Source organism: Cyprinus carpio, chromosome A24, assembly GCF_018340385.1.
Source record: "Cyprinus carpio isolate SPL01 chromosome A24, ASM1834038v1, whole genome shotgun sequence".
NCBI classification, from domain to species: Eukaryota; Metazoa; Chordata; class Actinopteri; order Cypriniformes; family Cyprinidae; genus Cyprinus; species Cyprinus carpio.
The window spans coordinates 14,599,034-14,611,952 of NC_056595.1; the positions used below are offsets into that span (position 1 = coordinate 14,599,034).

The 12,919-nt window shown below is 35.9% G+C and overlaps 1 protein-coding gene across 3 annotated transcripts in view; it reads left to right on the forward strand.

Annotated features, from left to right (window-relative positions):
- The first annotated feature begins 1,658 nt into the window (after positions 1-1,658).
- Positions 1,659-12,919, forward strand: part of LOC109048992 (solute carrier organic anion transporter family member 5A1-like) — a 45,767-nt gene continuing 34,506 nt past the window's right edge. Inside the window, exons 1-3 of one of the 3 annotated variants that reach the window (XM_042714290.1) lie at positions 1,659-1,769; positions 2,220-2,361; positions 2,547-3,531. In XM_042714290.1, the coding sequence (XP_042570224.1) occupies positions 2,577-3,531 (955 nt within the window). In that variant the 5' untranslated portion in view covers positions 1,659-1,769; positions 2,220-2,361; positions 2,547-2,576. Of the gene's footprint in view, positions 1,770-2,219; positions 3,532-12,919 lie in introns of all 3 variants that reach the window. The other 2 variants (XM_042714291.1, XM_042714289.1) reach the window with 2 other exon arrangements.

Consider the following 12,919-nt stretch of genomic DNA (forward strand, 5'->3'; position numbering starts at 1 on the left):
CGAGTGATTTTTTTGAAGTACAATTTTGATGAAAGTGTAGGATGGCTTAGTTTTATTACAGTGCCAATAAATATATTGGCTACACATCTTAATGTTATACAAATGATGCAATTATTTAAATACTGATGATTAAAAGAAACCACAAAGTGATCATTTAAAGTTTTATATATATATATATATATTTTTATATATATATATATATATATATATATATATATAATTAAAATGTTCTGTGATTATATAAAATAGAAGTCTACACTGAAGAAATATAATGAAATGTTGATTGACTGAGCTATGGTTACTTGCAATAGGCACATGTAACCACCAGGTGGCGTCACTGTACTCATTTTCCCAGTGTATGTTTGCATTCAACTTAAAGGGTTACTCCAACCCAAAATGAAAATCTCACTAAACCACATGTTGTTCCAAACCCGTAAAACCTTTGTTTCGTCTTCGGAACACAATTTAATTTGTAGTATATGTTTTGGATGAAAACCTGAATAAATTAGCCTGATTTTACATATACATCACATTTCTCATCAATAGGCAATAAAGATTGTAATGACTGTTAAATCCCATTGACTGCTTATTAACTAAGTCATTAAATTAAAATTAAATTGAAATTAATCATTACACTGTCAAGGTCCAGAAAAGTATGAAAGACATCGTCAGAATAGTCCATCTGCCATCAGAGGTTCAACCATAACGTTATGAAGTGACGAGAAGCATGGCTGGCACAGAATAGCATACACAGTTTGCGTTTAGTGGATGTTCTCAAAAATGGCGCTACGGTGATGCGGAGAGACACCGAGGAGACAAATTGTTGAATAAAGTCATTATTTTTGTTTTCTTCGCGTACAAAAAGTATTCTCGTCGCTTCATAACATTGCGGTTGAAACTCTGATGGCAGATGGACTATTCTGACAATGAAGCATTTACGGGTTTGGAGCGACATGGGGGTAAGTGATTAATGAAAAAATTAACATTTTGGTGTGGAGTATCCTTTTAAGAGGGCTGGGAAAAAAGAGTGTCCTCACTGACAGAGACAAGACCGAGACATCACTCAAAGCAAAAACTTGCAACTGTGCAACAGTGATGTGAGATGCTATTCATGTTCCTGTAACTGGATGATTTGAAGATAATCAACATGCTTCTCTCAGACTTTCATTGGAATCTTCATAAGCTGGACAAACACGCCACATACACATTCTAAGACTTTTTCAGGGAGTAGAGTGCTGATTGACACTGACACTGTCCAAAGGTCAGCTGGACACCTGGGTGAGAGTGACCCCTGAGGAAGACCATAAAGATTGGTTTTGCTTTTAATGTGATACTTGTCATCATGAAGAAGCTTTTTTTTGGTTATTATTTTTAGGCTGTATATATGGAAGTCTCAAACGTTTAACACCATTATCTTTTTATGGAAATGTAAAAAGTCTACATAGGCTGTATATACACAATACATGTTCAAAAGTTTGGAATAAATAGGCTAAATTAAACACGTTACAAACAGTGACAGTAAAGACTTTTATAATTTTACAGAAGTAATTCTGTTCATTTGAACTTTCTACTTGTTTAATAATTCTGAAAAAAATCAAAGTTTCCAAATTTAAATACATCCTCAAACTTTTAAAAAAGAAATAGGCCTACATTTCCCAGCATGCACTTTGGAGGGCTCCGTCACCCCCTTCATCAAATCCGCTATCTCTCATTCACTCACTGTTCGTGTCGAGGACAACAACTCACTACCTCTGTCTCCATCTGCCCGTGTAAGTACAATACTCCTCATTCAGTTCACTCTTCATTCAGTTCATCATTATTATTATTAATCAGAGCTTAGAGTCGAGCTGTAAGCGATGTGCTGTGAATAAATTCAATGAAAGAATCACTGTTTGGACTGACACTGTATTGTATTATATTTCTGCGAATTACACTCATGTATAAAGTCGTGACTTCGTAGACGTTAGGTCGGGAATTAGTTGTATTAGATAAACAAATACTTCGGGCAGGTTGACACGGTTTTTAATTTTCCTCACAGTGTTTTATCAGTAGTCTGTCGCACTTTTACTGTTATTCTTTGTCTTGCTCGACCGCTAATCTACCAGACAGCAGCTCGACTTCACAAAACAATTGACAGGATCAGTACGCTGTTTCTATTGCTTCTTGAACAGTAATTAAACAAATATTAATACGTTTGTCTTTATTTCCATTGTCTTTAGGACTCTGAATCACTTAACTACAAAGAATCATTTCAGCACCATGACCAGAGATCAGTTTATCCTATGTATAATCAAGTGACATGAATTGAACTTTTCGCTGCTATTCTTATAAATGAGGCGAAACTGTAGGCAGCTTCAACAGGTGAAATATTATATAACAGATCTAATGCATATGATATGACCACATTCTGACTTATTATGATGAGGAATAAGAAAAATAGCTGTTGGACAGCTATGCTTGGAAATCTAGTCATCTTTAATCTGTTTATTGTGTGTCTAATCTGTAGAATACCTGCTTTAAACTTTACATTTCATTTATAATCTTAGTTGTATTTGCATTGACTCCACAAAGCCAAAATGACTTCATCGTATAACAATGAGACCAGGGGTGATATATCAGAAACACTGGAAGTCTGCAAATTCCTGGGACAATATGGAGATCCGGGTGGTTACCACAAATCCAAAAGCCTGCCCGTTCTTAACGGAGACTGTCCTAACGTTAATGAGTCAATGGAACCAAGGCTTGTCAGTACGACGCAGACTTTAGTAAATACCAACCAGTGCTTGCCATTCACCGAGCTGCGACAGAAAGGAGACATGTGTGAACTGGAATCACCCACCGGGACAGATTTCTCCCCTTCCATGTCCAGTATGGTGGGTCTTAGTAGCTCCATGAGAACTGAAGCCAACCGAGCAGGTGGCAAAAAGATAGGCTTTTCATTGGCAAGATTCATCCGCTTTCCTGCAAGAAAGTACATGAGGGTGATTCTGTCAGACTCTAGGTGTTTTCTGTTCTGTATGTGTTACCTGACATTCATCCAGTCGTTGATGGTCTCTGGCTACCTTAGTAGTGTCATCACCACTATAGAGAAGAGATACAGCCTTAGAAGTTCAGAATCGGGACTGCTGGTTAGCTGTTTTGACATTGGAAGTCTTTTGGTGGTGGTCTTCATCAGTTATTTTGGGGGTCGAGGCCAGAGGCCACGCTGGTTGGCAGTAGGAGGGGTGTTCATCGCCGTGGGAGCAGCTCTGTTCTCCCTTCCGCATTTCATCTCTCCACCCTATCAAATCCAAGAGGTCAATTCGTCCACGGGGAACGAGGGCCTGTGCTCCAACGGGAATGGGAGCAGAAAGGATGCTCTGGATGGGTCGTCCTGTCCAAGGGACCAAGAGGGCAACGATCACTCTATGTATGTTGCCCTGTTTATCTGCGCCCAGGTCCTCGTGGGCATGGGTTCCACTCCTATCTACACGCTTGGACCAACGTACCTGGATGATAACGTGAAGAAGGAGAACGCTTCCCTCTACCTTGGTAAGAAACTTCTTTGTAGTTATGTGTCATTACCTACTTAGTTTTGGGCTTCTGTTTTTACTTTAGTTGATGAAAGGATGACCTTATCAATTTTTTTCCCCAAATATATATTTTATATTAATTATTACATTTTATATTTTGAATTTCCCTAAACATATAGATACATATATAAACAAAAATATGATATATAACATGATGTAGAGTTGTTATACTGTATATAATAAATCTTTTATATAATATAAATATCTACACATAAAACTGTATATTAAATATACACTAGATATATTTGTATTTTTTAAATGTTTTTTATTTAATATATGAATATAGTTTTAGTTATATAATATACAAATGATTTATTACATTTATAAAGTAATAAATACATAATATATACACAGTGTGTAAAGTGTATCAATATTAAACAGCAACTAGTTTTTTTTTAATTAATTAAAACATACAGAATACAGTATACACAATTTCTATATTATATATTGTCTATTTTAAATAAATGTATAAATAAATAATGATAAATATAATATAATAATATAATTTTTAGATATAATATTATATAATTACATATAATATGTTTACCAAAAAAAAAAATCTTGGAGCAGCACCAGAGGTCATTGCAAGTCGAAGTGGGTATAATACATGATCACATGACCTTTGTTCTTTCCTCTGTCAATACCTTTATCCTTAATCTTTTCCAAATCCCATTTCTTCCAGCCTGTGATTGAGCATGCTGATGAATTTGTATGAAGTCTCTTTGGGTGCACTTGTATTTAGAGAGACTTTTGTTGAAGGAACTGTTACATACAGTACTTGGAATAAAAGGTGGCATCACAGTGTTAAATATTCTTCTTGTTTTGGTTTTAATCAGCATCATTCTATTATCAACATGTTAAGCCATAACCATGGTAACTTTGCAGATAGGAGGCATGCTGGGAGTGTGCATAGTGACAGGTTTTGATAAAACAAAGCTGCTTTAGTTGTGTGATTGATTGGGACACACCAGTGTTTTTGAGTTTTGTAGGAAGACCTCTTTATCTACAGCTTGGTGAGTAAGTGGGGCAGTGATGGACCCTCTGTCTGGGGCACCCGTCTGACTGTAACCCCCAGCTGTACACACTCCCAGACAGCATCTTTTAAAGAAGCACAGCATTGATCCAGAAACACGGAGGGGTCTTTGTTATGGGTAATAATGCTTCAGTGAACATGTACATACAGTCTTGGAATAAAGAGCACCCCCTTGTAAAGTACATGTGCTGCAGCCTTAAAATCAATGTATTGATCACTGCTTACACCTGAAGCCAGTTCAGTGAGCATGATATGACTGAGAGCCAGAGACACACAACAACTGGCTTCTCTACATTCTGACAGCCTGAGGTTTTTCTTCTCCCTTGAAACTTCATGGCTAGGAATACATTTTTTTTTATCTTAAAATGCAATATAAACCTTAAAGAGATTTTTTTTTTCTTGTAGTTACTTTCCTTAGCTTGTTTGAAGCATTAAATGGGTTGAATAAGATTATAATAATGCGGTTGTTTTTAAATGTTAAATGCTATGATTGCTTTACCTTGTGCTTTTCATTCAGTATATTGTAGATTAAAAAAAATAAAGTATTTAGAAAAAGTGCATAAATTGGACTTTTGGTTAAGTCTTGATTTACAGACTGCAACTAACATGCAGCTAAAAATAATATGAATCATAAAACGAACCATTTATCAAATTTTGCCTACTTTCTTTCTGACATCTCCCTGTTCCAATTATTTCAAACCCCATCACAATTTATGTAAAGCACTTGGGGCAAGCGAAGACAAATTGAAATCTCCTATATGTTGAGAGGAAGTAGAGTGGAATGTTTGCTTCGTCCTCAACACTTGTTTGAGCTGTGCACTCATTCCACTAGTGTCGCTTAGGGCCGTTATACTTCCCTCTGAGCTCTTCACAGGTAGTTCAGACAGGGTTTGTCATTGCAAAACAAAAACATACTTATTCTCTTTTCTCTGCATCCTTTCATTTGCCTTCTTTCACCTATGGTGTCTGAGTTGGTTGTGTGCAGTGGACAGGGAGTCTGGATTATGAAAACATTTACATACCCCAAAATCCCTCAGGCATATTAATTTTAATGAGCTGATGTAAGTCCATTGTCTACCGTTTCCTCTTTCTGCCACACTTTCGCATACTAAAACTGACCCCTGTTCAGTTATCAGTGACACTTGTAGAATGACTGAGAATAACATCTCTAACCTGTTTACTTAAAGGCATGAACATTAAAAAATGGCTGACGCAGATAAATAAAAAATGCCAAAAACACTTAAAAACAAGTTGATGTATTTTGATCAACCACTAAGAAGAACATAAGCAGTTTTTCACAGTGCCAACAATGTTGAAAGTATACAATGGAATAGTTGACACTCTAAACAGTATTACTATTACAAATAAGTTTTTATTTTGTATTTATAGTTTTATTTTTATTTTTCTTTATTGTTTTAGTTTAATTTTGTTGAATATTGTGTTTATTATTATTGTGGCTATTAATAGAATTGAAGTCTGGAGCGGTCAATAAAAACACACACACACACACACCCACACACACACAAAAAAAAAAACACCATAAAAGTGCACTGAAAAAAAAATGTGTCAGAAACATTTTCTCTCTGAAGTTGCTTTGTATTAAATGTAAAATTCTTAAGTAGAAAAAAATAGAACAGTATTTCCTTGTTAACATACTCCAACTAATCTTTTTGTTTACAACTTCAAAAACAGTGTAGTTAATATGACTTGTGCATTACATTCGAAGTCAAAGTAATCTTTGCCAGAATATTCATATATCATATTAGAAAAAATATATATCATAAATATCATATTTTTCTCTTTAAATAAGAAACAATGCATACAGGTTTGTAATGACATGAAGCTGCATAAATAATGACAGAATTTAAACTTTATGGTTGAACTACCCTTTAAAGGCACAATATGTAAGATTTTCGTAATAAAATATCCAAAAACCACTTGCACATTGTTATATATTTCATACAATTGTGCACTTAAGTTATCCCAAAAGTTCCCAAGGATTTGTAAATCCAGAGAAGTTCCAGTTTTAAATAATGTCTCATCGCAGTTCATTGTCACCTATCAATGACGTTATATCCGTAATATCGGTTTCTGCTTGTAGAAACTATGGCAACACACGTGGACAAAAATGCTGCTGCAGTTAAACTAAATCCATTACGGCAGTCGCAAATGAAATAAAATGAAAACTGTTGACTGCAGCATTAATTTACATCTGCTCAATGGTGCACCATGAATCTTTTTCCGCGTTTTTACAGTGTTGCGCGTTACAACCAATCACACATGAGTCTGTTGAGTTTATGAACGCAGTGGCCAATCAGAGGCATTTAGATGAGCCATCGCTGAAACACCAGAGTTTTGTTCAGTGCGCGTACTCACTGAGTGTATTCTCTCATCATAAACAACAAAGTGTAGATGTATGTATGATGCAAATAGGAGATTCATTCATCAGACAGTGTATAGACAGCTTTACTGATTATAAGGGGAGTTTTTGAGAGGCTTAAACTCACGCTAGATTAAATTCAAGCATACTGTTCTTTGACAATGTAATGTTAAATGTTCTTTGCTTGCTTTCTCTGTATAATTTATTCGCTGTTTGATTAACTTTGGAAGGTACAGGTAATAAAAAAAAAAAAAAACAATTAATTCATTACATCCGTGAACATGATTCGGACATCTCTGGGTAGTGAAAACGACATCTATTGTTCCACTCTCCTTCATAGCGTCATCAAGCTTCACCTTTGTTATAGTTTTGAAAATGCGACCTCTAGTGGCGAAAACTTACATGTTGTGCCTTTTAGTGTTCTTGTTCTTCATTTGAACACTGGACAGGAGTTTGACCCCCAATTGGCAGCTTGCAGCTTTTCCTCTTACGTAGCAATTCATTAATGAAGTGGGGGCCCAGGTGTTTCTCTGACTGATTTACAGGCCAACGATTTTTCTTAGCATGGTGCTTGTGACTTATAGACTGCAGTCAGCCAAGGGGGTCAGTTTTGATTGGATTGTTCCTTTGTGTTTGAGTGTGTGTCTGTATTTTAGTTTGTTGCCAAATGCAGATTTAACAACAATACTCCAGTAGGCAGCTCTGTAACTTTAAGTTCTGACACTATAGGGCCTTTTGGTCCGTTCTTTCAATCGCTTTACGTACACGTCGACATTCCATGTCCATTATTGTGAAACCCACAAGACACAGAAAAACACAGCTCTGTTCACAGCGTCCTCCATCCTCCTGTTGTTAACGTTGTTCTTCATTTGTTGACGTTGTTGAATGCTGCGAACAAATGACATCACTGTCGACCAGCTTACGTCACGTCCTAGTACACACTCTCGGTACAAATGCAACCTTTTAAATGGTACTGGGAAACAGTTTGCGCAAAATCGTCCCAGTACTTTAGTACTGTACAATAAGTTCTGGAACTAAAGCAGTGCGAAAGGCCCTTATAATAACTAAGGGCCTGCATTATTTCTGTTTTGGCTGTTGTGCCTTTTGTCAGAGATAGTTGATCATAATGAACTGATGGGTCCCTGATGGCTGAGCAGTTTTATTTGTGGTAGTAATTGAGGAGTACTGTGAGATGGATGGAGGCTCTGTTAAATTGGTGTGCACAATATCAGGACTATTTAGAATATTAGTATCAGAATATTTTGAAGGGAGTAACAGCTGCCGTTTTTTTCTGTGTGCATATGTGAGAAGGATATATATATATATATATATATATATGTGTGTGTGTGTGTGTGTGTGTGTGTGTGTGTGTGTGTGTATATGTATATATATATATATATATATATATATATATATATATATATATATATATATTCCATCCTCGTTGTCACTCTCTGTTAAAACCACTCAGCTTTAAGGGGTGTTACCTGTTGCAGAGACCAAAGTAAATGCCCACTGCTGTGATTGGCTAACAACCACATCAATTGTAACAGTTAGTTTCAGCATGGAAAATGCTTTTTCTTGCATAATTGCTTAATTTTTGGTATTTAATTTTAAAAGTACTATTATCACCTGTACTACAAAAGACCTGATTTTATTAGCAACAAACAAACAATATTATGCTTGGTGTCTAAATACCATCAAACACTGGTTTGACATTAATAAAAAAAAAAAAGTACCTGCAATGCCTGTGTATTGGGCCAAAATTATATGTGTCACAAACACTGGGACAATTTATACAATTTTAAAATGTTTATATAAATAATTTTGCATATATAATCCAAAATGATATGTCCATATAAATCATTTGTTTGGATTATCATCAGTAATTTATATTTTTATAATGAATTCTTCTAGACTAAGATTAAATCCTGGGACAAGAGTAAAACAATATAATCTATACATAAAAGGCCTTTTTTAAAGTACACTGAAAAAAAATGTAGGATTTACTATATATATATATATACTAAATATATATATACACACACTCATATATATATATATATATATGTAAAAAGTGCCCAAGGTTGAAGAAACACCCTACGTTTTTATTGTAATACATTGCAGTTTTCCCTCTTTGTGGGCTCAATGTTTCCAACAGCACACACTGAGCTAAATACATTCGTCCTTCTCTTGCTCCGGAGTTTAATATTTTCCTCCACACACTCCATCCATTAAGTGTGATCATGTTCCCAGGGCTGTGCTTTTGCTGTTATGTGGCCTCACAGAACATTGCCACCCATGTCACGCTACTGACTTACAGAACAGCCACTTCCAAACTCAGCCACTGGCTTCAGTTACATGTTACACGCTCAGCAGATAGTGCAAGTAACCAGTGAGGTTTTTACCACCCTCCATCACTGTCTCATACTCTCCTCCACATTTAAACACGTCAGCGTCCTTGTGTATGTATCACGTCACCGGGAATGAACTGGATTATTAGAAAGTCTTCTGCTTCAGTATATACAGAAAAATTGATTTTCTGCAGCAATAGATTCTAATACAGGCTGTTTCTAAGTGAGTGAATTGCAGCTTTTGGTTTTGTGATTGTTAAAGGTCACATGAAAACTGAATACCCAGTTTTTGTGTGTTCTGAAACAGTTGGCTTGTTTTTGGGTGCATTTTATAGTAGTGTTGCTGCTCACAAACTCCAGATAACATAGTTTAAATATCTGGGCTATGTGAATAATGTATGATTTTGTTTTTTTATGTAATGTTTTGAATGACATAATGATTATGCATTGCCAATTTATATGGCTTGCACATTACAAATCGGGCCATTACACCTACAGTATATGCCTGTGAGCAGGCAGATTGGCTCTGACAGATGTCACATAGAGAGTTTGAAATTACATTTGTTATGGCGTTAATCGAAATTAGTTCCTGTCTGCAGGGGTTGCGAACAATGCATGTCAATTTGAACAAAATGAAACAATCTTATTCTCCAAATGAACCCTAATTGCAGATCCTGGACTGTCACTAAATGACAGCGGGTTGAGCTAAATTATTACAGATCACTTTATTCATTGCTTTGACCTTGGGAGTGTTACAGCCTTCTCCCTTTGAAATGAAAATTGGCTGTTAAAGTAGTTGATGTGACATCAGTGATAGGGATGTAACGATTAACCGCGAGCCGGTCGAAAATCGATTCAAATATGTGACAATTTAAATCGGTTGAGATGCCAAACAAATTGCGATACAATTGGAGTAGGAGTTTATATGAATGTATCTCTGAGGGGAACTGACTAGCTTTACAAAAGTTTACTTGGTATTTTCTTTTCATCTTGCCTCTAAACAATGCATATTAAAGTAGTGTAGTGTTCATAACCACAGCTCTGCTTTGTTTACAGAGGTAACCCAGGAAACACTGTATCATTGCTGTTCATAAGCACCACCTGCTGTCAGAGAGTGAATCTGCGTCTCATTCAGCCTGCTGTTTCATTCAGATATCAGTCCCTCCAGGATTTTGCCAAAATGACTGATTTTGCTGCATCTTTTCTCAAAATTTGCGGTGATATTTGGGGCATTTCTTAAATATACCACAGACAACATTCTTCTAACACTGTTATGACTTTTCTGACTTTGAGAAATTTTGTAGGGCTCCAGACTAACGTTTGAGGACACCAGCACCTGACAGTAAAGCAGTCACCATAATCGTACATGTACATCTCGGAGACATCTATTTAATGTCTGCATTTACATATGCAAGATCTATTTTTAAGAGTGCTTGCTCATCTGCAATATGTCTCTAAGATGTTTCCTGTCAGATGTCAAATAGACATTTATTAGAACGCATGTAAAACTGCTTCTGAGACGTTTATCAGATTACACAGAAGATGTTACCCAGATCTTTTGCAAACATCTTACAGATTACTTTTGCTCTCTAGGTCGGTGAGATGCAGATAAAATTAACTTTTATTACTGTCATTCATAATGTCTAAATATAATTGAATAAATACAAATATATATATATATATACTGTATTAGGGAGTGGAAATGGCCTATAAGTACTTACCTGCAGCCATCTACTAGTGGTAATTTAATATATTTTATTTTTAAATAAGTGTTTGCTATGCTACATTATGAAACTTAGTTTTATACAGAGGGGCAACATAAGAAGGATGAACAAATATCATCACAATAAAAATAACTTTCAAATCCGGTAATACTTAAAGCTTTGAAGTGTTAGGAAAAGTTGTGTGAAGAATTAAAGATCACTCAAACATTAGACCATTTCTGCCACAAGTTGTTCCTGTAGTTTTACTATGTTAAATCCATGGTGAATGGTGGTGATTTGTGTTTACTGAACAATGTTTTTCCTGGTTTCCACATCAGCTCCAGCTCGAGCAGATAAACGATCTGTGCTGCATAGCCCAAACGAGTAGTGCTGATTCGTTCCGCTTTCGGTTTGTTTATCCAATGTAAATCTTGTAAATCGGTCATGATGAGAACGCAGGGCTGTTAATTCCATTTTTGGAACTGAGAAACAACCTTTCTTTGACTGAATACGCATTGCGATGACGTCACGGGACACATCTAAGCCCAAAATCTGCTGAAAATCTGCTGCAATTATGAAAATTTGCAAGCTTTTGCGAAAATTGCAGAATTTGCTTGATTTTGCAATAAATTCAGTGATCGCAGAATCGCAAAATCCTGGAGGGACTGTGATATGTTTTATGTAGTATAGTTTCAAAAAAATTAAGTCAGACCATTCTGTTTTTGCTTCAGATTTCAAAATTATACAGTCTACTCGGCGCCTGGTTGGGAAATGTCATGCCCCTTACCATAGCCGCCTGTCAGCTTCATTGTAAATATTGCATCAAAATCAAATCATTTTGAGCATGATTTAAACCCGGATAATTGTGACCACTCTGAGCTCGTCAGCCTTGGGAAAGCCAGCGTGTCTCCGACATTGTGATAACACTCGTTGCCTTCTCTAATGCAGCTCAACCAGGTCTCCACCATTCGTTGATATTTGTGATATCACAAATCCCGGAAAATATGCGTTGTAGTTGAGCTTATGAATGCAGTGGCCAATCAGAGACGTTCAGATGAGTCATCGCTGAAACACGTTTTGTTCACTTGCTCACTGACTGAATTATCTGGTGAAATCTCTTATCAGAAACAACAAAGTGCAGACGTGCCTAGTACGAATGTAAGTTAAGATATTCATTTCACAGTGTAAACAGCTTCAGTGATTTTAATGGGAGTTTTTTAGTGTCTGAACTCTGGCTAGACTGAATGAAAATGTTCTTTGATAATGTACATGTTCTTTGCTCTCTGTAAAATGAAAGTGTTATAATTAGTAACTTAAAATATTGTTATTAAATTCACATTAAATAAAAAGTCAGTCGTATTAAAAATATCTTATGGCATGACACCCATATCTGGTACTTAAATAAAAAAGCAGGTTTTTATGTAGATTACACTATTAGTCTACTTTAGCCATCACGATTTATTGATCAAATAACATAATCTATAAAGGTGCAAAACGCAATTACTTACAAATATTTGAGAATGGAGATATTTCCTGATATAGCCTAGTTAACATGCACACACAACCACATGCCCCCTCAAAAATCATGAGTGCATGACACCGTGTTAACCTATGAATAATGAGTTGAATTTCTCTCTGTTTCTCACACAAAGCTGTTGTATGAAGAAGGTAAGTCTAGAAGTCATATGGAAGACTTGATGCTTTTGCTTTGTATTTGAAGCTTGAAAGCTTCTGTCCCCATTCAGTGCTTGCACTTAGAAAAGAGCGACCAGCACAGTCTTTGGACCATCTCCTTTTGTGTTCCACTGAACAAAGAAATTAATACAGTTTCATATTTTGGGTGATATGTCTCTTTAATTAGTGCATTTGCCCCCAGC